Source organism: Caretta caretta, chromosome 17, assembly GCF_965140235.1.
Source record: "Caretta caretta isolate rCarCar2 chromosome 17, rCarCar1.hap1, whole genome shotgun sequence".
Taxonomy (NCBI): Eukaryota; Metazoa; Chordata; order Testudines; family Cheloniidae; genus Caretta; species Caretta caretta.
In genome coordinates this window covers 1,546,494-1,568,062 of record NC_134222.1, presented here as the reverse complement: position 1 = coordinate 1,568,062, position 21,569 = coordinate 1,546,494, and the positions used below count along the sequence as shown (strand labels likewise).

Sequence of the window (21,569 nt, the reverse complement as noted above, 5' to 3'; positions counted from 1 at the left end):
ATGGGTGGGGAATGCAATGCTTCTGCTGAAGTCTCAGGCAAGCAGCATTCTAGAGCAAATCCCTTGCCCCTCACCTTTTCATCCCACTGCCAGACCCTCCAGAGGTCATTGATGTGCAGCTCCGGCTCTACATACTCCTTTCGGTAGAAGGCAATGAATGGGACCTAGGTGAGAAATGAGACCCATCAGTGCCCCCTTCAAGGACAGACCTACTACTGGCAGTCAGGAGTGCAGAGAAATGCAGTTACCCCAGATGGTGGGGAGGAAAAGCTTCCGGGACTGCAGCACACAAGGGCTGTGTGGAGCTGCCCTTTCCTGCCTTGCTATGGCAGCGTATTTAGTCCAACCCCAATGTGCGGGACTCTGACAGCCCCAGACATTGCCCTCCATCTCCACTCCCACAAAAGTAAACCAAAGGGGCTCTCAGTCTCTAGGTAGCAGTGCAGGTGACAGCCTGGGCTGAGGTGAGTGTGGATTACAGATTACAGCCCCTGGAGTTCGAGTCACCATTTACCCCTTCGTCCCACCTCTTAACTACAGAATCTTCATCCAGCCTTCCCCTGCAGATGCTCTGGCTCCTGCAAGGCCAGGTGCGCTCAAAGCAAGTCACCCGGTGCTGTACCTGCCCGTGCTGGCCCACGTGAACGCTTTCCATTGGCCCCAGTACATTGGCAGCCACTGCATTAATCCTTCACATTCCAAGGTAAAACTAGCTTAGACCCTTGCTCCCAACCCTTCTGCAGAATTGTGAGTTACCTCAAAGTGCTGATTTCTCATGAAATTCAGGGCTTCTTTAATCTTCTGTATGGTGCTGGGCCCCTTGCGGCTGAAGCTGCTACTGGCCTGGCCCCGGTCCAAGTAATCAGAACTTTCCTGAAAGAGGGAATATCATGTCTAGCGCTTCCCACAGCCCCCTCCCCAGGACGCTGGGCAGGCCGGCCTTGTCAATGGGGAGACAGGCCCAGCCAAAGGGAACATGATGTCCCCAATTAACAGATACTGGTTTGAGAGCCCAAAGCATCATTCTAGCCCTGAAAAAAGAAAAGGAGGACTTGTGGCACCTTAGAGACTAACAAATTTATTTGAGCATGAGCTTTCGTGAGCTACAGCTCAAGTGCAGTTCGGATGAAGCATCTGATGGAGGTGACTGAGAGCTGATGACTAATAATACTCACTATACCCACAGCACTGCTTCAAGAGCTTTATGAATGACAATGCCTCAGGGCCCCCTGAGCAAGGCATCGCCACCTTCAATTCACAGAGGGAAACTGAGCCAGCTGCAAAAGTGACCTGCCCAACGCCAGAGAGAATCAGTGGCAGAGCAAAAACAATTCCGGTGTCCTATCCCCCATCCTCTTCCAGTTTCACCACTAGATAGGTAAGGAACCCAGGCATCAAGGGTCCCAGTAAATTAGGTACCACCTCACTCCAAGAAGAGTCCAGGAAGTTTCCCCAAGCAAAGCATGCTGGAGAGTTAGAACAGTAGTCACCTCAGACCTGGGGTCCAAGGAGAAGCCTGTTACCTGCAGCGAGATGGTAGGTGTGGCAAAGGCATTCCTGTAGATCCAGTCAGCTTCTTCCTCCAATTCATCATCTTCAGCACTCTTCACAGGGATGGAGCGCAGCTGTGTGGGAAGGCAGGGTGAAGAGAGGGCCACGTATCACCTGTGGCTTGCATTACACATTGGTTCTGAGGGGCCCACAACCATTCCTTTCATTCCACACATGCCTGGAAGGTCTCAAAAATGCCTGCACCCTAGGGGCTCTCTTGACAGCAGCTTTTCAAAGCATGCATCTTTGGACTCCGGGACCTACCTGTGCCCAGCTTCATGCTAGGTCACCACCAGCTCGCTCTTCTGGGAATCACTGGCAGAAAATTCTGCAAGTGGTGCACAAGTGCCACTGCCAGTCAAACCAGAGGCTCCTAAACCACTTGTGCCATGTGGCCTCTTCTATTCCAACCACTCTGTAGCCCGTGGGTCTAGCCCTGTTCAAAGTCACCGGCCACGTTAGCGCTATCCCTGCAGTAGCCGCACAGATGACAAAGCGCCAGTGACCGTGCCATCAGATTCTTGTCTCTCTCAGCTCCTCTGAGCATTTAATCTCCCCCACCTCGTCGATCCCCGGGCTTGGCCCACCTGTAATATGACCATGTGGCAGGGCACGACAAGTCTGGCTAGGCCCCATGACTCTTCCCCCAAGAAGAAGAACGTGGCACTCCCACGTGCAGGGCCCACTGATTTGAAGAAAAACAACCAATTCAAATTCAATATTTAAAAGAAAAAGGTCCCTAGCGGCTTCACGGGTTTCATTCCCAGGAGGGTGGGTACAAATGTCTGCCAAAGGTTCAGGGATGCAAACACCCAGGGGGTGGGGGAGGGCAGAGAACTTTGAATGTTCCAAGGGGGTCAGGGCTTTGGGCAATGGGATGAAATTAAAAGAGGGAAAATTGAGTCTGGCTCTCAGGAAAATTCCCCAGTGTGAGATATGTCAGGCTATGGAACACTCACTGCAGGACGTAGCGAAAGCGCCAATTTCATGGCTAGGGTCACTGAAGAGCAGGTTATATTAAGCACTAGAAAATGTCTTGTGAGAAATGTCCTGCATTAGATAGGCTGGGGTACAGACAAGTCTGGAAAGTCCTAGCTCTCTCCCCCCACCCCCCTTTTTAATCTCCATTCTCATGAAGAAGAGCCGTAATGGATGGGATCCAGCACCAGGGACATCTGGGCGTAGCTGGCTGGCAGCTGGGGAACTGTACTTCACACCACATGGGCAACACAGGCATCCAGTGGCCAAGGAAAAACCCACTGCAGCTCCCATCCTGCCTTTTCAGCACCAGCACACAGGGATAAGGGAACAAGGATCCGATCCCACAGTGAGGCCACACCCCCAAAGAGCTGCACTATAGGCCATCAGCTCTCCCTGGCGGCCAGGAGGCCCTCTCAGCAGCATGGAACCCTCACCTGGAACCTCTCTGGCATGTCGGTCACGCGGATCTCATTGTCCTGGTCTGTCAGGTGACTGCTTTCCAGCTCACTGGGCTCGTACATCTCAAAGATGCTACGTCGACTGATGCGCTTCTTGGCAGTCTTTTTGGGTCGGACACGGATCTCCCCTTCAGCCTCCTCATCCTCGTACTCATATTCCTCCTCCAGCTCCTCATCATACTCATTGTACTTCTCAAATTCATCATAGTCAAAGTCCACTCCGAAGATCTCCTGAGCCTCTTGCAAAGCACTGGGGGCGAGACAAAACTTCATTAACCCCCAAGTTACCTGAAAACCCTTCTCGCTGGGTGAGCGCACCATGGCACCTGTGCTCACGTCTAGTCGAGCATGGCAGGGAACGGGTTGGATATGTACACAGCTCATGAAGCTTCACTCACAGCACATGCTGCTTTGTGCGGAAAGAAGAGGTATCTAATCAATTTCCAATTAACTTGCTCCCAAGATCGTTAGAAGGGAGACCTTGTCCCCTCCCAGGAAAAGCGTGGGCACTATAGAACTGCCCTGTGATGGCCAGGGCCCAATGACAGACAGGGACTTCTCATTTACCAGAGGCGTTTCCCCCAATGCCCTTTTCAGGAAGCAGGGAAATAAACCTGGTGGAACTAACACAAGTCTGCCCAGAGCAGTGGAAGCTAACATTTTCTCCAGACCAGCTAAACAACTGGTACTCTCCGCAGCACTATCCCTGAGAGAGGAGCCCTCAGGCCCAGAATGACTGCCGTGCTCTCAGAGGGAACTGGGAAAGTGACAGGCAGAGGGAGTGCCTCGCCCCAGCACTGGGTGACATGAGTAGGAACGGCACTCCCGAGGTTCCAGTTCGGACAGGAGGATGCAGATAAGGGATGGGTCTGGCTCAGGGAGGCAAGGGGATGCCTCTGCTAAAGGATTGGTCAGCGTCCCTGCAAAAAAGGGGAAATCTTCTGCAAGGGAGGGGAGATTTGGCACTTCACAAAGTCACTCCTGCTCTAGGGCCTGGATTTCATCTTAGCTTGGTTTCCCTAGGAGGGTCCCAATGTGATGACATGGGGACAGGGAGGAATAGGCCAGACTGCCATTGTGAGGGCTGAGGAAACTGAGCAGCCTCCCCACAAACCTCTGTTTCTACTTACGCATCCGTGTAGCCAGGGAGCTTCTTCCGCCACTTTGGCTTCTTCAGAGGTTGCCCATCATCATCCACAATGAAGTCGTCGATGTCTGGACACAGAACGGAGTTTAGGCTATGCAGAGCTCCGACAGCGCGTACGCAGGCAGCCACGGAGACAAGCCTCTGTTACAGGTTTCAGCTATTGTTGGGTGCTAACTTAGCCAAGCCACCCATACCATACAGGTGCCTGCCAGGGAAGTTCTAACCCCTCGAGCTACAGGGATCAGCCAGCGCTAAGCCCACACTCCCAAAGATGAAGAGAGCTTTGCAAGGCAAAGCCACCACAGCCAAAGAAAGCCTCACTGGGGGACATCAGTCACTGGGTTAAATGGAAGGAATACTTGCAGTCCATCCCCTCCCGCTGGCCAGTGATGTTGGGCTGCTGCCTAAGGGAGGACTTCCGGCAGCAGCGGGGCCTAACGGCTCAGAAGTTGGGCGATCAAATGCCCAGAGACAGGCAGTCTGCTCCCTTCATTTGAAGCTGTCACCACCACCATTCTGGGGGCAAGTGAGGCCAGAAGAACAGCAATTCTAAACAACTCTCTCCCCTAGCCACAGCCTGGCCACACCTGTACCCCGTAGCTGTACACCTGGTTTGGGAGGTGGGTGCAGAGCACAAACAGCAGCAAGTTCACTCCCACCCTGGAAGCAATCAGTTCCTCCACCCAAACACGGGGCACAGACAAAGCCTCCATACGTACAAGGCCTGAAGTGCAGGGAGTGAAAGCACTTGAAGCAATAGGCCACTGATGCCTACCAGATTCATCTTCCTCATCCTCTTCCTCTTCTTCTGGGGGAGCTATGGGAGCATCAACAGCCTCGCCCCCCTCTTCCCCTTCTCCATCCTGGAAGATTTCTTCAGCAATGGCTTCCTTCTCATGTTCCTCCTTCCCATAATCCTCCTCTTCATCATCCTCATCATCTGACATTTTTCGCACACGCCTGAATTTTTGCTACAGGAGTGAAGTAATCATAAGGTCCTTGTCATCACAGACACCACATAAATGCGGCATGTTCTCTACCAGAGCCCTCTCCACCCTTCTGAACACTCCCTACCCCACGGCAACGTGTCCCAACCATGGGGAGCACCAGCACACCAGTGCCTTCCATCATGTGTGCAGGACCTCCCCGGGCCTGGTCAAAGCCCTGCCTATCACTCTGAGGGCCACAACTCTACCTTCCCAACACCCCCGCACTCACCCTTGGGCTGGGAGAACTTAAGGCCTGGCCTCCATGGCTGTCCTTGACTTCCACGCTGCAGAAGTGCTCATATAGCAATGCACATAACGCACCCATGCTGGGCTCAACTTTCCAGCCCCACCTTCCCCCTCTTACTTACTAACCCAAGTCCAGGTCCCAGCTCGTCATGCAAAATATTGGCCTGAAAAAAGAACTCACTCTTTTGACTTTGACACCCAAATTCTCTTCAATGAGGTCAAAATCGTCATCCTCCAGACGGTCGTCGAAAGCTGGCAGGAGAGAGCAGGGACAGGTTAACTCCCCATTACTGGTCAGTGCACAGCACAGAGACTGAGCTAAACCCATTATTGCTCAGGCATCAGACCCTGCGAGGACAAGGAGAAGCCCGTTCCCCATTTCGCAGCTCCAGCAGGACACGTGTGTTTGTATGTACTGCACCGCACTGCCTGCCGCAGAGCCAAGCTCACACAACTTACTGCGTTTTCTCTTTTTGTGGCCAACATCGTCCTCCGAATCACCAGAGTCGCTTGCTTCTTCCTCCTCCTCCTCTTCCTCATCATCATCATCATTAATGAATCCCTTTAGGTTCCCCTGCTCATCTTGATCATCAAGATTCTCCTCCTCCTCTTCTTCATCTGAAATGGGCAGTAATACAAGTTTTAGAGGGGCTCAGGACACTTCACCCAGACCATTCTAGGTTATTTGCAATGAGCTCCTCTCTCAGCTTATCCATGGGGGTCCGGGGTGTCACAGAATTAAACTCTTTCAACCCGCACTCAAAGCAGACTCCTGCCCAAGTCAAAAGCCCAGCATTTCAACAGCCTTACTGGGCTCTGTCTGCATTGAGAACAGAATTACAAGCAGGTCTCATTACTGAAACAATTTTGCGGCGCTGAAGTGAATATTAGTCTCCAGTGAGCAGCTGGGTTACCCTAGCTGACTGCCTCTAGCTCTGTCTGTCTGAACCGTGGAGGCAGGCTGCAACGAGCAGAAGGCCAGACTCTGGAACCGCCACTCTTCCCCCTCAAACAAAGCTCAAGTTCATGGACCTTCCCAGCTGGCTCCAAGGCCTGCTCACTGGAGCTCTCTCTGCAGAGGAAATGGAGGGGCTGCGTGTGTGTCTGGGGAATTCCTTTGCTTTATTGGGTAGCATCAGGTGGTTCTAGATGTTGATGGCAGGTGATTTGGTCCTTGGGAATAGAAAATACGCTTCCAAGTGCTTTGAGGAAGAAAAGCACTAAAACATTGTATGGGACTGTCTAGAGCCTGCCCTCCTATACTCATTACGCCATGGCTTTGTCATGTGTTCCCCACAGATATAGGACGCTAAACAGAATAACTAGGGATCAAATCCTTTAAATAAAAAAGCACTAAGGGCTTATTTACACGGGGAAATTTACCGACAAAACCATAGCAGCATCACGCCGCACGTGGCCGCTGCTACTACAGACTGAGTACTTCCCTTAGTAGGGTGGAGTATCTATACCTGTAGCGTCCTACTGGTAGTTGTCTCCATGGAGACAAGATTTCCCAGTCAGCACAGGACACACTTGTGCGTCTGTTTCTCAGGAGAGTGCTGCCCTATATGGCCTGGTGGCAGGATATAGTTCACACCGCAACCCTCCGCCCCGCAGTGAGGAGAAGGAACCTTGCTACGCACTGAAACATGGAAGAGCCGCCATGACTCCTCAGGGCATGTTGAGAGCGCTGAAGCGGATGAGCGTGATGACAGACAAGCAAACTCACCATCTTCCTCTTCCACAAATTTCTTGTTAACTCTCGGAACAACCTCCCCATCATCGTTGTATTCCTCCTCCGACTCCTCAGCCTCGCTCTCTACAAAATCAGACATGGCTCCGGCTTCTCACACCCCGCTCCACAGAGAACTACCTGGCAAACATGAAATCCCACTTACAACCAGCCAAGGAAGCAAAAAACAATGTACTCCGAGGAGTCACAAATACAGGGAGAGAGTTAAGGCAACAGGATTTCAAACCATTTATGAAGCCCCCTGAATTACGCATAATCCATCCTGCATGAATGCACCAGTTGCCAAGGACTGTGCAAATCAGACAGCAGCCCAGAGCTTCTAGAGGCTTTTAACCTGGTCTGAGTGAGCAGCCAAATCACAGGAGCAACCATCATTACAGAGCTGAGCTCCTGTCGCATCCAGAAAAGCAGCACCACTTGATCGCTGCCCAGAAACCTATTAGGTATACAACCTCAGCGAAGGTTTTAACAGGATTAAACGTCACACTTGGCTAATTAAATAAAAGCTAGAGAAGCCTGATAGGGTATATTGCTGACTGGCTGCTTACCAGCCTAGACAAACAAGGTAGCACCTTGTTCACAGAGCTCCAGGAGCCAAAGATGGCAAACTTACTACAGGAGAGGGCCTCAGAGGACAGAATGCACTAGGAGCCTGAATGTGACAAAGCATGACAGTTACACAGCATCACAATAACCCTGCTCTGGATTAGAATGTTTACGGATTGCCAGAGAACAGTAAAAGGACTCAGTGGTAGGATTGAAATGAAGGCACTAGACGAGGACTTTTAAGATTTGTTTCCAGGATCCAGACCCTTTGACTGCCACTGCATTAGAATGTGGCTTCTGGAAGCAAAGGGAGAGTCAAGGTCAGCACAAGGGCAAACCACATGTACATAGTGGTGGTTTGGATTTACTATTTTTGTTTCCTTTGAACTTGTGGCTTTACAACTCACCATCATTCCCAACTGACTCACTGCTTCGCAAAGTAACACTGAGACAACAGGACGATTTGATAATTCTTCCAGCTAGCACCCCACTCCACTGGTGTGGAGGCAGACCAGACACTGCCTCTGGAGATGGATTGAGAAAGGTTAGATGAAGAGGAAGATCTAAAGCACTAATCTCCAAACTCAGTGTTGAAATAGATACGATGCATACATGTAAAAAACTATGAGAAGCAGAATTTCATGGCCCCCTAGGGAACGATACCTGGACAAACGAATTCCAGAATGCTCACAAAGCACCACCACCCTCCTGCCCAATGATAGCCAGTGGAAGGGAATCACACACAAGACAATCTGACTTTGTTGGCTTGGGATATGGGCAAATCACATCCCCATCTAGCTGCTGGGGCTGCCCCCAAGTCTAGACATTCCGATTGCACCAACATGGCTGCTTACAGCAAATCTTGGGCCTTCTCCTCGATAAGACCATGACCTAGGCTATCCCTGGAGGTCCTACCCAAACCATCACACATTAAAAGCTGCAAGGAAATGCATCAGCCTATGTCTCACAAAAGGAAATCTCACAGCAGAGATATGGTAAAGACAAGACATGACATTAAAGAGATGAGCAGCTCACCGCTCAGATTCTACAATCCCAAAGCTATCTGGGGACTCCTGGGCTCGAGCCAGCACTCCCTCTACAACATACTAGAGATGGACAAATAGCAACTGCCCCGGGCTAGAATGACATCACTCCACCTCCTGGCCAGTCATCAGCCTGTCACTCATATACCGATACTTGTACAGAATATCTCCTCCCCAGCATCTGTATTTCTAGCAATGACACACACACAATCCCTATGATATCTGCTTGAGCTGCTCTCCCAGATGGTAAAGGCCACAAACATCTAAATATGCCTTTGTACATGGCTATTGAACCAACTACCTCAGATGAACTGTGTAACACTATAATACAGCAGTATCATGTATCACTACATTACCGACATCCCTACTTCTGCATGTAGGTGTGTATCAACCAACCACAAACAGTTCTCCGGTGTATCTGCTCGTAAGTGCCTCTTGAAATACAAACAATTACAAAAACAAGCAACAGCAGGCCGAACGGCTTTTACACATTTAAGTTTCTAAGTAGAACAGCCTCACCCCCTCTGCCCAGAACTGACCCTTTTAAGACAGCTGCGAAGATGGCAGAATTGCCCCCCTCAACTCTGCAGCATGCCACAACCTTCTGCCTGTTCTAACTTTTCATTCTGAGCCCAAACTTCTCACTGCATGTTCCAGCAGCTTCCACATACATCATCACCTTGTGCACATTTCCATTCGAGTTTGTCTAGTGAGCTGAAGCACTACAACTGAGAAGTAGCAGTTCATTTCCTGGATGCACTCTTGCACCCAGTTCCAAAATAGCCACTCATTTAGAGATATTTGGCTATTTCCAGCTCCAGCATCATCTACTCTAAAAACAGTGTGAATGGCAGTAAGCAGAGATTAATTAGCATGGGAACTAGAACTGAGCATGGCTATTGCCATGGAGATGTGGAATCAGATATATGCTAATACAGCAGCCTCCACTCTGCCTTGAGTATGGAAATTCATTCAAACTAGTACTGAAATCCCACTGGATGCCATGTCAAATGGCAAGCGGGAGTGTGCTGGAGACTGGGTGGCACAGAGTTGCCTGTCACTGGGGAATGTTGAAATACTAGAGAATCCTGTGGAAATGTGCAAAACTGCATCTAATCCGACATAGGGACAGGCCTCTAGGCCCCACAATTACATTTGTGGACACTCCTGAGGCTAATTATCTTTACTGCAGGCCTCCCTTGCTGCAAAGAGCGCTCACAGCACCAGAAACCCATGACCAGGATGCTATCGTACACTTGGTAAAGAGTTATGTGAGCTGGCTAAAGGTAACAGGAATGCAGCAAGGTAACTGAGTACAGAAACACTTGGCTAGTGTTTGTGGAGGTGTGTGACTAAACCTAATCATTTATTTAAAGTCACTGTTTGTGGTGTACCAGTAATCTGCTGGATGCAGAAGTCTTGAGATTGAAGTTACTCTAATACCATAGCGAGACATCAATAGGACCTTCCTTAGCACTGAATACAGGTTAATTTTTCCTGTCTTATTTTAGCAAATGCATTTGGTTACTTTAACACCCTGCCTAGGCAGTTTGTGAATAACCGTTATGTCACTTCTTACTGAGAGTTTGAAACAGCACTTTGCAGCACTGTGAAGTTAGACAGCTGGTAATGGAAAATGCCAGTCCTCTGCCTTGAGACCCATACAGAACCTACCCTTCTCTCATCATAAAGCAACACAAGGCTGGGCCGGGGGCATTCATATTCTGCTCAGATCAAGACCACCCTGACAACTTTCCAGAACCCACAAGTTGCCCTTAACTGGAATAAAACAAAGCAGATAGCAGCTACCCTTGCCTTTAATGCAGAGATTATGGGTCTTGCTAACTAAGATCAGGCCATTCAGCTCAAGCAAGATCATCACATGCTGTGGGTTACATCTCTGTTTAGGTGAAGAAAGCCAGGATATCCAATAAGGCCTGTGTGAATCGCTTTGGCCATTGCTGCTTTCAGCGCTGAAACACCTGTACAAGACCAGCCACTAATGCGAGCGACCCAGCAATCTCCTAGTTGCTTAACGAAACACACATGGACATGGCAGACACAGCTCTGCAAATACTGTACACAAATGTTTCTGCGGAAGTTAACCCATGGACAAAAACATACCAATATTGTGTCTAGTGAGTCACTGCGGAGAGTCAGAATGTTACAGGCACAGATATCAGCACACTGGCGTTTTCTCTCACTTCACAGTGCTTTGTTCTGGGAGAGCAAAGCAGCAGAGGCGAGAGGTCCTGGGAACATCTCAGCTATGCCTCCTCTGCCTGGAGGATGGGGGCTGTGACGTGGGGGACAGGAGAGAAGTGGGGGACGGGACATGACAGCATAACCTTCGGTATTTGCATAGCTAAGATGATGTCTCCTTCCCCAAAAAGACGACACTCCTCTTGGCCAGAAGCCACTCCATTACAGAAACAGCTTCAGAATGTAAATATTGCTGGAGACGAGAGAAAAAGCCAATCTAGGCTTCAGGAAAGAAAAATAATGCCAGAGTACACAGTGGGGGCATACACCACTCAGACTCACAAGGAAGAGATAAAAAGAAAAAAGAAAAAGGAGGACTAGTGGCACCTTAGAGACTAACCAATTTATTTGAGCATAAGCTTTCGTGAGCTACAGCTCACTTCATCGGATGCGTTCAGTGGAAGAGGTATGCCTTAGTCGTTGTATTTAAACAGCTACCAGAAAAGGGCATGTGTGTATGTGCAGCTCCACAAGATGGCGCTAAAGAGAGGCCCTAGTATCAAAAAGGTTGAGAAATCCTGGACTAGCTGATCACAATGGACACTTCTGGCCTTAAACCCTATGAAAGCATCACACTGAAGCACCATGACGCACCCAGACCAGCACCTTGGACAAAAATACCCTTCAAGGGCAATTAACTGCAGGGCAATGCTCAAAATCAAACAAGATTTCTTTAAATTGGAATCAGAGTGGTAGCCGTGTTAGTCTGTATCAGCAAAAACAAAAAGTTTATGCCCAAAGGTATTTGTTAGTCTCAAGGTGCCACAAGTCCTCCTCATTGTTTTTAAATTGGAATGTGAATCTCTACCTGTTATTCCCACCCTGTGTCTATTGTGACTATCAAGCAGCTCCGATCAGGGATCATATCTCAGTGGGTGTGTAGAGTGCCTACCACTATGGGGCCTGCAGGTACTACCCAAACACCAGTACAGATTTCTAGTTTAGATTTTGCAATTCTTGGTCTTTATTACAAAATCTAAATGACCCTGTCACCACTCCACCCTCCATACATTTAATCCACAGATTGCAATGCCAGGAAATCCAAGAGTGAGATCACAAATACCACTCTGCCACTCAGGCTGGCTCTAGCCTGTGGAAACACCACAATATTATTCCAACAAAATGTAGTGACAGCAGAAATTTCATCCTGATAGTCAACTGGCAATTGCCTATAACCCACTACAGGCAATTGCCAGGGCAAACTCCATCTAAGTGGCTCCTGCTTCAAATCACCTTATCAGGTTAAAAAATAAAAGGCATTTCTCCTAAGGGAGCTTATGATTTTCAGAGTCGGTCAGTAGTTTAAATAGATACCTTTTCATCAACATATCTGACCTGAAAAGATGTAATTATTTAAATTATACAGATCCCTATTAACACCGACCTAGTAAATTCATATTGCCACACAAGTATGATCAATCTTATTCATAACTCCCAGCTCACATTCTAATTCCACTTTATTTAAACGCAAAGACTCCAGGGGCCTGGGGGCCTCAGACCTCTACCCAGCAACACCACAAATACCACTTTAGAAGTTTAGGCCACAGTCCCCAGCACATATTATCCAAATATGAACAGTGACTCTGACTTCCAGTGTGCAGTGGCCAGAAATGTCCCCTTTTTCTGTTATTTTTCTTTGTATGAATCATGTACAGCATACCCAGGTGCTGTGTGTCCCCCCCCTGTATGGGTCCCCTGGCTCTCCTCCACTTCTGCCTATTCCCTAGGATTGATTACCTTCAAAAGACTCATTTGTTTGACCAAACTCATAGTGTTATCTGGATATTTATGTTGTTCAGACTCCATAAACTGTAAAATGTGCTTGATCCTAATACAAAACTGCCATTTCCCCATTGCAATACCATATTCCTTGTTTCTCTAAGATACTAATATTGGGGGATTGGTCCTTTTCCAAAAACAAGCTATCACACATCTGGCTGCTAGTAGTACCTGTATTATCGATCGGTCCTTCCAAGTCACTGACAAACCTTTGGACTATTACCTAATTGTACCACTGTGGGTTCTGAGGGTAGCCAAATTTTAGTTATTTGTTATAATGAGTGGAATTTTTAATGTTTTTTGAAAACTAGCTATTTGTAACTACAAATATCCAAGCAACAGAATACGAAGGAAACACTTAGCAGTGCTCAGCAACTCAGGGTATTATTTGGGGATCCATCCCCACCAATGGCGGTACCCTACTGCGCAGTGATGAAGTGCCATGGGATCCTTTGGGATGAAAGGTGGACAGAGAGGTCGCATGAAGCTTCTGCAGGGGAGAGTGCAAAGGTCTCCGCAGCAAGTTTTAAACACCTAGAGTCTCTGGAACCAAAGGTTCAAATCAGAACAAGCGCAACTCAACTCTGTATCCAAAGAAGGTCAGTAACACAGGGTTAATCTGTGGGTCCCTTAGGGTAATGCCTTAAAACAGTGGCTCTCAACCTTTCCAGACTACTGTATCCCTTTCAGGAGTCTGATTTGTCTTGCGTATCCCCAAGTTCCACCTCACTTAAAAACTACTTGCTTACAAAATCAGACAAAAAACATAAAAAAGTCTCACAGCCACACTATTACAGAAAATTGGCTGAGGTTCTCATTTTCACCATATCGTTATAAAATAAATTAATTGGAATATAACTATTGTAGTTACACTGCAGTGTACAGTATATAGAGCAGTATAAACAAATCGTCGTCTGTATGAAATTTTTGTTTGTACTGAGATTGCTAGTGCTTTCTACGTAGCCTGTTGTAAAACTTGGCAAATATCTAGAGGAGTTGATGTACCCCCTGGAAGACCTCTGAGTACGCTGGTTGAGAACCACTGCCTTAAAAGACAGAACCTCTCTGCTAATGTTAAAGACCACAAGGCCCTTTTTGTAAGGGGAGAGGTTTGTCCCCAAGTTGTTGTTTCCCGTTCCCTTTTGGGTCGGGTGACATCCATCCACAGCAATGCTGGTACCCTACTGCGCAGTGATGAAGTGCCCTGGCATCCTTTGGAATGAAAGGTGGACAGAGAGGTCGCATGAAGCTGATGCAGAAGCCTTCATTGCTGCTTACAGCCATGACTCAGATTTTGTTGCCCAGTACCTGGAAAACAGGTTCTCTCAGCTCCACGTGCAGCAGGCGGAGAAGCATGCAGGCCTCTAACCCAGGGAAAGGCGAGTCACCATTGCAGCTCCGGGTGCCTTTTCATTTCCCCACCAAACACCCCAATACACCCCAGCGTTTCCCCCCGGGGCGAAGAGCTGCTGCAGTCCTGTCTTTGCAGCATTCCCAGGGCTACCGGTGTGTGGTGGCCATTCGTACAGAGACCCAACGCTGCCGATGGCCACACGCGGGCTGTGGGAATGGGGTAGCTGAGGAGGGTGACGGGGCGCGCGGGAGAGCGTGCTGAGGTGCGGGAAGGGGGTAGCAGAGATGGTAGAAAGACGGGACAGTGAGGAGGAAAGAGAAGAGGGCGGCGGGGGGGGATAGGAAAGGGAGAGGGCAGGAGGGGGGGCGGCGATAGGAAAGGGAAGGGGGGGCAATAGGAAAGGGAAGGGGGGGCAATAGGAAAGGGAAGGGGGGGCAATAGGAAAGGGAAGAGGGCGGCGGGGGGGGGCGATAGGAAAGGGAAGAGGGCGGCGGGGGGCGATAGGAAAGGGAAAAGGGCAGAGGGGAGGAAAGGGCGGCGGGGGGGGCGATAGGGAAGGGAAGGGGCGGCGGGGGGGGGCGATAGGAAAGGGAAGAGGGCGGCGGGGAGGAGAGGGCGGCGGGGGGGCGATAGGAAAGGGAAGAGGGCGGCGGGGGGGAGAAGGCGGCGGGGGGATAGGAAAGGGAAGGGGGCGGCGATAGGAAAGGGAAGGGGGCGGCGGGGAGGAGAGGGCGGCGGGGGGATAGGAAAGGGAAGGGGGCGGCGGGGGGGGCGATAGGAAAGGGAACGGGGCGGCGGGGAGGAGAGGGCGGCGGGGGGGCGATAGGAAAGGGAACGGGGCGGCGGGGAGGAGAGGGCGGCGGGGGGGCGATAGGAAAGGGAAGAGGGCGGCGGGGGGGAGAAGGCGGCGGGGGGATAGGAAAGGGAAGGGGGCGGCGATAGGAAAGGGAAGGGGGCGGCGGGGGGCGATAGGAAAGGGAAAAGGGCAGAGGGGAGGAAAGGGCGGCGGGGGGGGCGATAGGGAAGGGAAGGGGCGGCGGGGGGGGGCGATAGGAAAGGGAAGAGGGCGGCGGGGAGGAGAGGGCGGCGGGGGGATAGGAAAGGGAAGGGGGCGGCGATAGGAAAGGGAAGAGGGCGGCGGGGAGGAGAGGGCGGCGGGGGGATAGGAAAGGGAAGGGGGCGGCGATAGGAAAGGGAAGAGGGCGGCGGGGAGGAGAGGGCGGCGGGGGGATAGGAAAGGGAACGGGGCGGCGGGGGGGGCGATAGGAAAGGGAAGAGGGCGGCGGGGGGGAGAAGGCGGCGGGGGGATAGGAAAGGGAAGGGGGCGGCGATAGGAAAGGGAAGAGGGCGGCGGGGAGGAGAGGGCGGCGGGGGGATAGGAAAGGGAAGGGGGCGGCGGGGGGGCGATAGGAAAGGGAACGGGGCGGCGGGGAGGAGAGGGCGGCGGGGGGGGCGATAGGAAAGGGAAGAGGGCGGCGGGGGGGGGCGATAGGAAAGCGAGAGGGGGCGGCGGGGACATGGGGCGGCGGCCCAGGAGGACCCTCCGCACCGCCCGCCGCTGCCCGGCCGCGCAGTGACGCCCGCGAGCGACGGGGGCCCGGCCCCCAGGCCAGAGCCCCGGCCAGCGCCCGCACGCCCGGCCTCGGGAGGGCCGGCGCCCGGACTCACCCGCCGGGCTCCGAGACTCTCGCCGCCGCCGCTCAGGGCCGAAAGGAAAATGGAGGCCGCCGCTGCGGCGGAGATAGGTGGGAGCAGAAGAGCCGCGACCTCCGGGCGCTCAGAGCGTCACTCGGAATGTTTCCGCTTCCGGCCCACAGACGCACTTCCTGTCTCTCTAGGCGCGGAGAGTGCAGGGGAACGACAGGCTCCGAGGACACTGCTCTATGGTTCCGCTTGGGTGGGTTTCCGGTTCCGGTAGAGAGGATGCGGCGGTGGCGAGTCCCGGGGCCCCGGCTCCTGATGCTGGTGGTGGGCCTGGGCGCGGCAGCGGGCTCCGAGCCCGGTCTGGTCACCTGCGGCTCCGTAGTGAAGCTGCTCAACGTCCGCCACAACGTCCGGCTCCACTCGCACGACGTGCGCTACGGATCCGGTAACGGGCCGGGCCGGGCCCCCACCCGGAATCCCCTCTCCCCGGTCCCCTGGCCTGGCTCCCGCCCCCGGGAACCCCCGCCCCCCCCAGCCGCAATCGCCTGGCCTGGCTCCCGCCCCCGCCCCCCCCAGCCGCAATCGCCTGGCCTGGCTCCCGCCCCCGCCCCCCCCAGCCCCAATCGCCTGGCCTGGCTCCCGCCCCCGCCCCCCCCCAGCCCCAATCGCCTGGCCTGGCTCCCGCCCCCGCCCCCCCCCCCAGCCCCAATCGCCTGGCCTGGCTCCCGCCCCCGCCCCCCCCCCCAGCCCCAATCGCCTGGCCTGGCTCCCGCCCCCGCCCCCCCCCCCAGCCCCAATCGCCTGGCCTGGCTCCCGCCCCCGCCCCCCCCCCCAGCCCCAATCGCCTGGCCTGGCTCCCGCCCCCGCCCCCCCCCCCAGCCCCAATCGCCTGGCCTGGCTCCCGCCCCCGCCCCCCCCCCAGCCCCAATCGCCTGGCCTGGCTCCCGCCCCCGCCCCCCCCCCCAGCCCCAATCGCCTGGCTCCCGCCCCCGCCCCCCCCCCAGCCCCAATCGCCTGGCTCCCGCCCCCGCCCCCCCCCCCCCAGCCCCAATCGCCTGGCCTGGCTCCCGCCCCCGCCCCCCCCAGCCCCAATCGCCTGGCCTGGCTCCCGCCCCCCCCCAGCCCCAATCGCCTGGCCTGGCTCCCGCCCCCGCCCCCCCCCCCCAGCCCCAATCGCCTGGCCTGGCTCCCGCCCCCGCCCCCCCCCCCAGCCCCAATCGCCTGGCCTGGCTCCCGCCCCCGCCCCCCCCCAGCCCCAATCGCCTGGCCTGGCTCCCGCCCCCGCCCCCCCCCCCAGCCCCAATCGCCTGGCCTGGCTCCCGCCCCCGCCCCCCCCCCCAGCCCCAATCGCCTGGCCTGGCTCCCGCCCCCGCCCCCCCCCCAGCCCCAATCGCCTGGCCTGGCTCCCGCCCCCCCCCAGCCCCAATCGCCTGGCCTGGCTCCCGCCCCCGGAAACCCCCGCCCCCCCCCAGCCCCAATCGCCTGGCCTGGCTTCCACCCACCCCAACCCTGGTCACCTGGCTTGGCTCCCACACCTGGACTGGGACCTACCTCCATGGACTGAAGTGCTTTCTCGCCTGTTCTCTTCCCATCCCTTCCTTATTGCTACATATTGTCACAAGTTTGGTCTGGAACTGAGTCCCTTGCCTGGTCTCCCATCCCAGAAATCTACAGTTTTGGTACAGAATCTGTTCTCCCCCATCCACCCTGTGACATCATCTGCATCTGTGGCAGGCTTCTGGGAGCCTTGTTACCCCCAAAGTTCTTTTGAAGGCTGGGTATGTTGTCTCCTCTGGCACAACTTGGGGTCCCTGCCCACCTTGTACTCTGGCTGCACGTGGGCAGTTTTTGTGGCTCCCAAAAGCCTTTGGAAGGAAGGTACTCCTGTTCCTGGTTTGCTTGCTGCTGTACAGCATGCTCGCTGGATCGGTGCGTAGTGATCGATCTATCGCGTCTTGTCTAGACACGATAAATCGATCCCTGAACACGCTCCCCATCGACTCCGGCACTCCAGCTCCTGAGAGGCGGAAGCGGAGTCGACACAGGGGGGAGCGGCAGCCATCGACTCGCCACTGTCCTCACGGCCAGGTAAGTCGACCTACGATACGCAACTTCAACTACGCGAATAGCATACCTGAGGTCGGCGTATCTTAGGTCGACTGCCCCCGTGTAGACCAGGGCTTTAAGGGACCCAGCAGGTCAAAATATTTTGTTGAACTAAAACTGCCTGACGGGCAAATTCCTGCTCTTGCTGAAGTCTGTCTGCAGCCTTCCGGAGTGTTTCTTGCCTTCTGCAGTAGTTAAGAATTAGTGGGCAGGTTGCACACTCTCTGACTTCTTTTCTGTTCACGCAGGTAGTGGGCAGCAGTCAGTGACGGGCGTCTCTGCTGTGGACGACAGTAACAGTTACTGGAGGGTTCGGGGAAAGACATCCACGGTATGCGAGAGGGGGACTCCTGTGAAATGTGGGCAGTCCATCCGGCTGACCCACATCAACACAGGGCGAAACCTGCACAGCCATCACTTCACATCGCCTCTCTCAGGGAACCAGGTAATCCCTGGAGTTAGAGTTGTGTGGAGACAGCTGCGGGAATGGCTCCCACTTATTTCCCTCCTCTGTGGGGAGGTCTATGGTATAGCATCAGCCTTGGCACCCTTCTCTGCTCACTGAGTGGTCAGTACTTCATTGAGGGGGTTGGACAGGATAAATCTTGACCTGTCTGCTTGAGAACTGGGCTTTTGCTTCCCTGAGTCAGTGACACTGGCTACCCTGTTCTGTGCGCCTGAGAGAGGAGAAAGGTGTTGTGTGAATGACTGCAGCAGGGAGAGACTTGTCTATAAGTCACTGCCAAGAAAAGGCAAGTCCTTGTAGGTCCCTGTCCCCTTTTCCAGTGGGAAGCTGTTCTCTGTGTGAGTCCTGCAAATCTGACATGATGTGATTCCTCAGGAGGAGGGGGACATGGAGGTATGCTCCTTAATTCTGGTCCAAAGGCCCAAATCCCTGCTCAGTGCTCATGATTGGAGGATTCATCTTCAGGCTAATATATAACCTGTACCAAGAATATAATCATTCCATGTTCTAGCTCTTCTCTGTGTGGCTCACTCTGTCTCCCCGGGAAGTTTTCAGAGGCCCATTTAAATAGTGTTTCCTTCTGCTGCTCTTGCAGGAAGTCAGCGCGTTTGGGGAGGATGGCGAGGGAGACTACCTGGATGACTGGACTGTTCTGTGCAGTGGGACCTACTGGGTGCAGGATGGCGAGGTACGGTTCAAGCACTCATCTACTGACATGCTCCTGTCTGTGACTGGGGAGCAGTATGGGCGACCTATCCATGGCCAAAAGGAAGTCCATGGCATGTCCTATTCCAACCAGAACAACAACTGGAAGGTGATGGAGGGGATCTTCATGAAACCCAGTGAGTTGTTGAAGACTGACTCCTATCATGCTGAGCTTTGATGGACTGCGCTGGGGCTCCTCAATACCTCTACCACACAGTGTTCAGCTCCTGAAGGAACCAGTCTGTCTCTAAATTCTTCTGGAGAGAGACTATTCCTGCACTGGTTGGCACAGGCCAAGGAGCAGAGCCCTTGGCCTCCTGGTTATTCCTTGTGTGTCTAATTCTCTGTATTATTTAGGGCTCTGTCTTTTGCAGGATCCTACTGCAGTTGGTTTTCTCCCCGCAGTGGGGCTAAGAGAAACTCTCCCTCCACAGGAAAAGCAGGAAGGGACTTTTAATGATTTATGTTTATCATCTTGTACTGAGTCTGTTCTCAATGTAACGACCCTGAGCGTCTCCCACATTGACATCCTGCTGCCCCTGTAAACTCCATATTGCTGACATTCAGGCACAGATGTGCCCTGGGGGAGAGAGCTGCTGACTAGGACTGGGCTCATAAAAGAATTCAATTGTCAAAGAGTGGGTGATACTTTATCTTGCTCCCATTCGCGACTGAATTACTCCAACAGGCGTGGAAATCAGCAGCATCTCCCAGGGGGCGGGCAAGTGTCACCACACCCCCACTGATAAGACACATCCACGGTGCCGCCCCCCCACTGATAAGACACCCCCACGTCGCCACACCCCCACTGATAAGTGGCACAGATTAAAAAATAACGGATCAGCCAGCAAACTAATAGCACTTGGGAACTTAAAAAGCCCCAGACCACTTGTGTCATCATCTGAGCACCAGCAGAGGCATGGTCAGCTGTTGCTGGCAAGAGCCAGGGTACAAGATGAGGAGAACGATAGTTAGTTGTGTTTAAACCAGTAAATAGCAATTGTCTGTTCTGCCTGCTCATCCAAAAGGGAATGAAAATGTTCTGTTGATAATCCCAGGTAGGAGAGCGTAACTGTCTCATGCAGGCATGACCATGGCTCCCATGTCTGAACACAGGGACGGAGGGTGTCCGGGGCTGCTTGTCTCTGAAGGCTTAAGGGGGGGAGACTCCCGACAGCTTCTGGGATTCCAAAGTCTGACCATGTCTTCCTCAGGGCTTTCCAGCCTGTGCAGGTCAGAGGCAGCTCAGCACCAGTTGGGGAGGGGCTGTTGTGTTGCTTAGGCAGAGCCCGCGCTGCCACCAATGCCCAGGCCCCCACAATGGCAAGCCTTATTGGGTAGATGAGCTATGCCTAGGTGATCCACAGCCCATGCTGCAGAGGAAGGTGAAAACTACTGTCAGTCTGACCTGGGGGAAATTCCTTCTCCACCTCAGATCCGTTCCCTTGTCTCTAAAGAATTCATGCTTCTGGTGAACCACTGGGTGGGCTTGTCCCAGTTGGAGCTAAGGGTGAGCCAGAGCGTGGGTTTGTGCTGAAGTCTTGCCACTGCCGAAGGACCTGGTGTGCGGGGGAAGAATTCTCTGTGTCCTGAACTAGCCTTTCCCCTTTCCCTATGGGATGGACACTCACCTTACTGCAGGCTTGGGTGGGGCTTGGTTTCTGCTTTTTCAAGCAGGCTCCCTCTGGCTTCTGCCTGTGCATGAGTAGAGGGCTGGGCCCAGGGAGCTGCAGAGATGTACGAAAATAAAAGAACTGCTTTGGCCATGACCCTGTAACTCCCCACAGCATCACCCACCCTTTCAAGTGGGAGGTGGGGGACTCAGATACCCCAGGGAAGTGTGCCTCAAATGGACAGACACATTCTTAATTAAAACAGTCCAGCTCTATTGCTGTCAATTGCATTTTGGGGTGACTTTGGATAAACAGCTCCTGAGTTGCTGGTTCAGATGCCTCCTGGAGCAGTAGAAACGGCAAGGTATTCCCTTTGGATGGTGATTTCTTGGCTTGTGTGTAGGTCTTAGAGCAGTTCCTAATGCACGGGTGTCCACAGAATAAATCCACCTCCTCCAGTTTGAACTGACTTCTCAGGGCAATCCCTGCAGAGGCCCAGAGGTGAGTGAGGCAGGGACACTGACCAACCCTCCTACCCCACCAATGCTTCCTCCAGCAAAGGGCCGAGGCTGATGGGATGGTGGCAGTGCATGGAAGGGGAATTGCCCTGCTGTTCCCTAGCCTGTTCTTGTAGAAATGAATGGAAGCCGTCTGGCTGCAGGGCTGTTGATCCCTCACCTTTCACCAGCCACTCAATTCACTAAGCCATGCCCCAAGCCTGGCTGTGGGGCTGGAGTTCTAGGGTGGGAGAAGTGCAGGCTGCTGCCACCTGCTGTATTATTCTTTGTCCTTTCTAGCCCCAGGCCCTTCTGTCATTTCTCCAAGAAGCATTAGTATGTGTTGGCTCCCCTGCACCCTGCCTCCATTAACAACCAGCTGTGATTTCATCAGGGAAAGGAGAGATGGGAAGGTTGGGGGCAGGATGC

The 21,569-nt window shown here is 53.1% G+C and overlaps 2 protein-coding genes across 3 annotated transcripts in view; one reads left to right on the top strand and one right to left on the bottom strand.

The window, feature by feature from the left end:
- Window positions 1–15,940, bottom strand: part of SUPT6H (SPT6 homolog, histone chaperone and transcription elongation factor) — a 40,577-nt gene extending 24,637 nt beyond the window's left edge. Inside the window, exons 1-10 of one of the 2 annotated variants that reach the window (XM_048824368.2) lie at window positions 15,778–15,940; window positions 7,102–7,245; window positions 5,832–5,990; window positions 5,554–5,624; window positions 4,913–5,108; window positions 4,121–4,205; window positions 2,967–3,240; window positions 1,524–1,625; window positions 757–873; window positions 75–164 (exon numbers count right to left, since the gene is read on the bottom strand). In XM_048824368.2, coding sequence (XP_048680325.1) covers window positions 75–164; window positions 757–873; window positions 1,524–1,625; window positions 2,967–3,240; window positions 4,121–4,205; window positions 4,913–5,108; window positions 5,554–5,624; window positions 5,832–5,990; window positions 7,102–7,207 — 1,200 coding nt within the window. In that variant the 5' untranslated portion in view covers window positions 7,208–7,245; window positions 15,778–15,940. The remainder of the gene's footprint in view (window positions 1–74; window positions 165–756; window positions 874–1,523; window positions 1,626–2,966; window positions 3,241–4,120; window positions 4,206–4,912; window positions 5,109–5,553; window positions 5,625–5,831; window positions 5,991–7,101; window positions 7,246–15,777) is intronic. The other variant, XM_048824369.2, reaches the window with a different exon arrangement.
- Window positions 15,941–16,012: 72 nt separating this feature from the next.
- SDF2 (stromal cell derived factor 2) lies at window positions 16,013–19,494 on the top strand. Its single transcript, XM_048824399.2, has 3 exons — window positions 16,013–16,198; window positions 18,108–18,304; window positions 18,921–19,494. The coding sequence occupies exons 1-3, from the start codon at window positions 16,033–16,035 to the stop codon at window positions 19,206–19,208; spliced, it is 651 nt and encodes a 216-aa protein (XP_048680356.1). The 5' UTR covers window positions 16,013–16,032; the 3' UTR covers window positions 19,209–19,494.
- The last annotated feature ends 2,075 nt before the right edge of the window (window positions 19,495–21,569 follow it).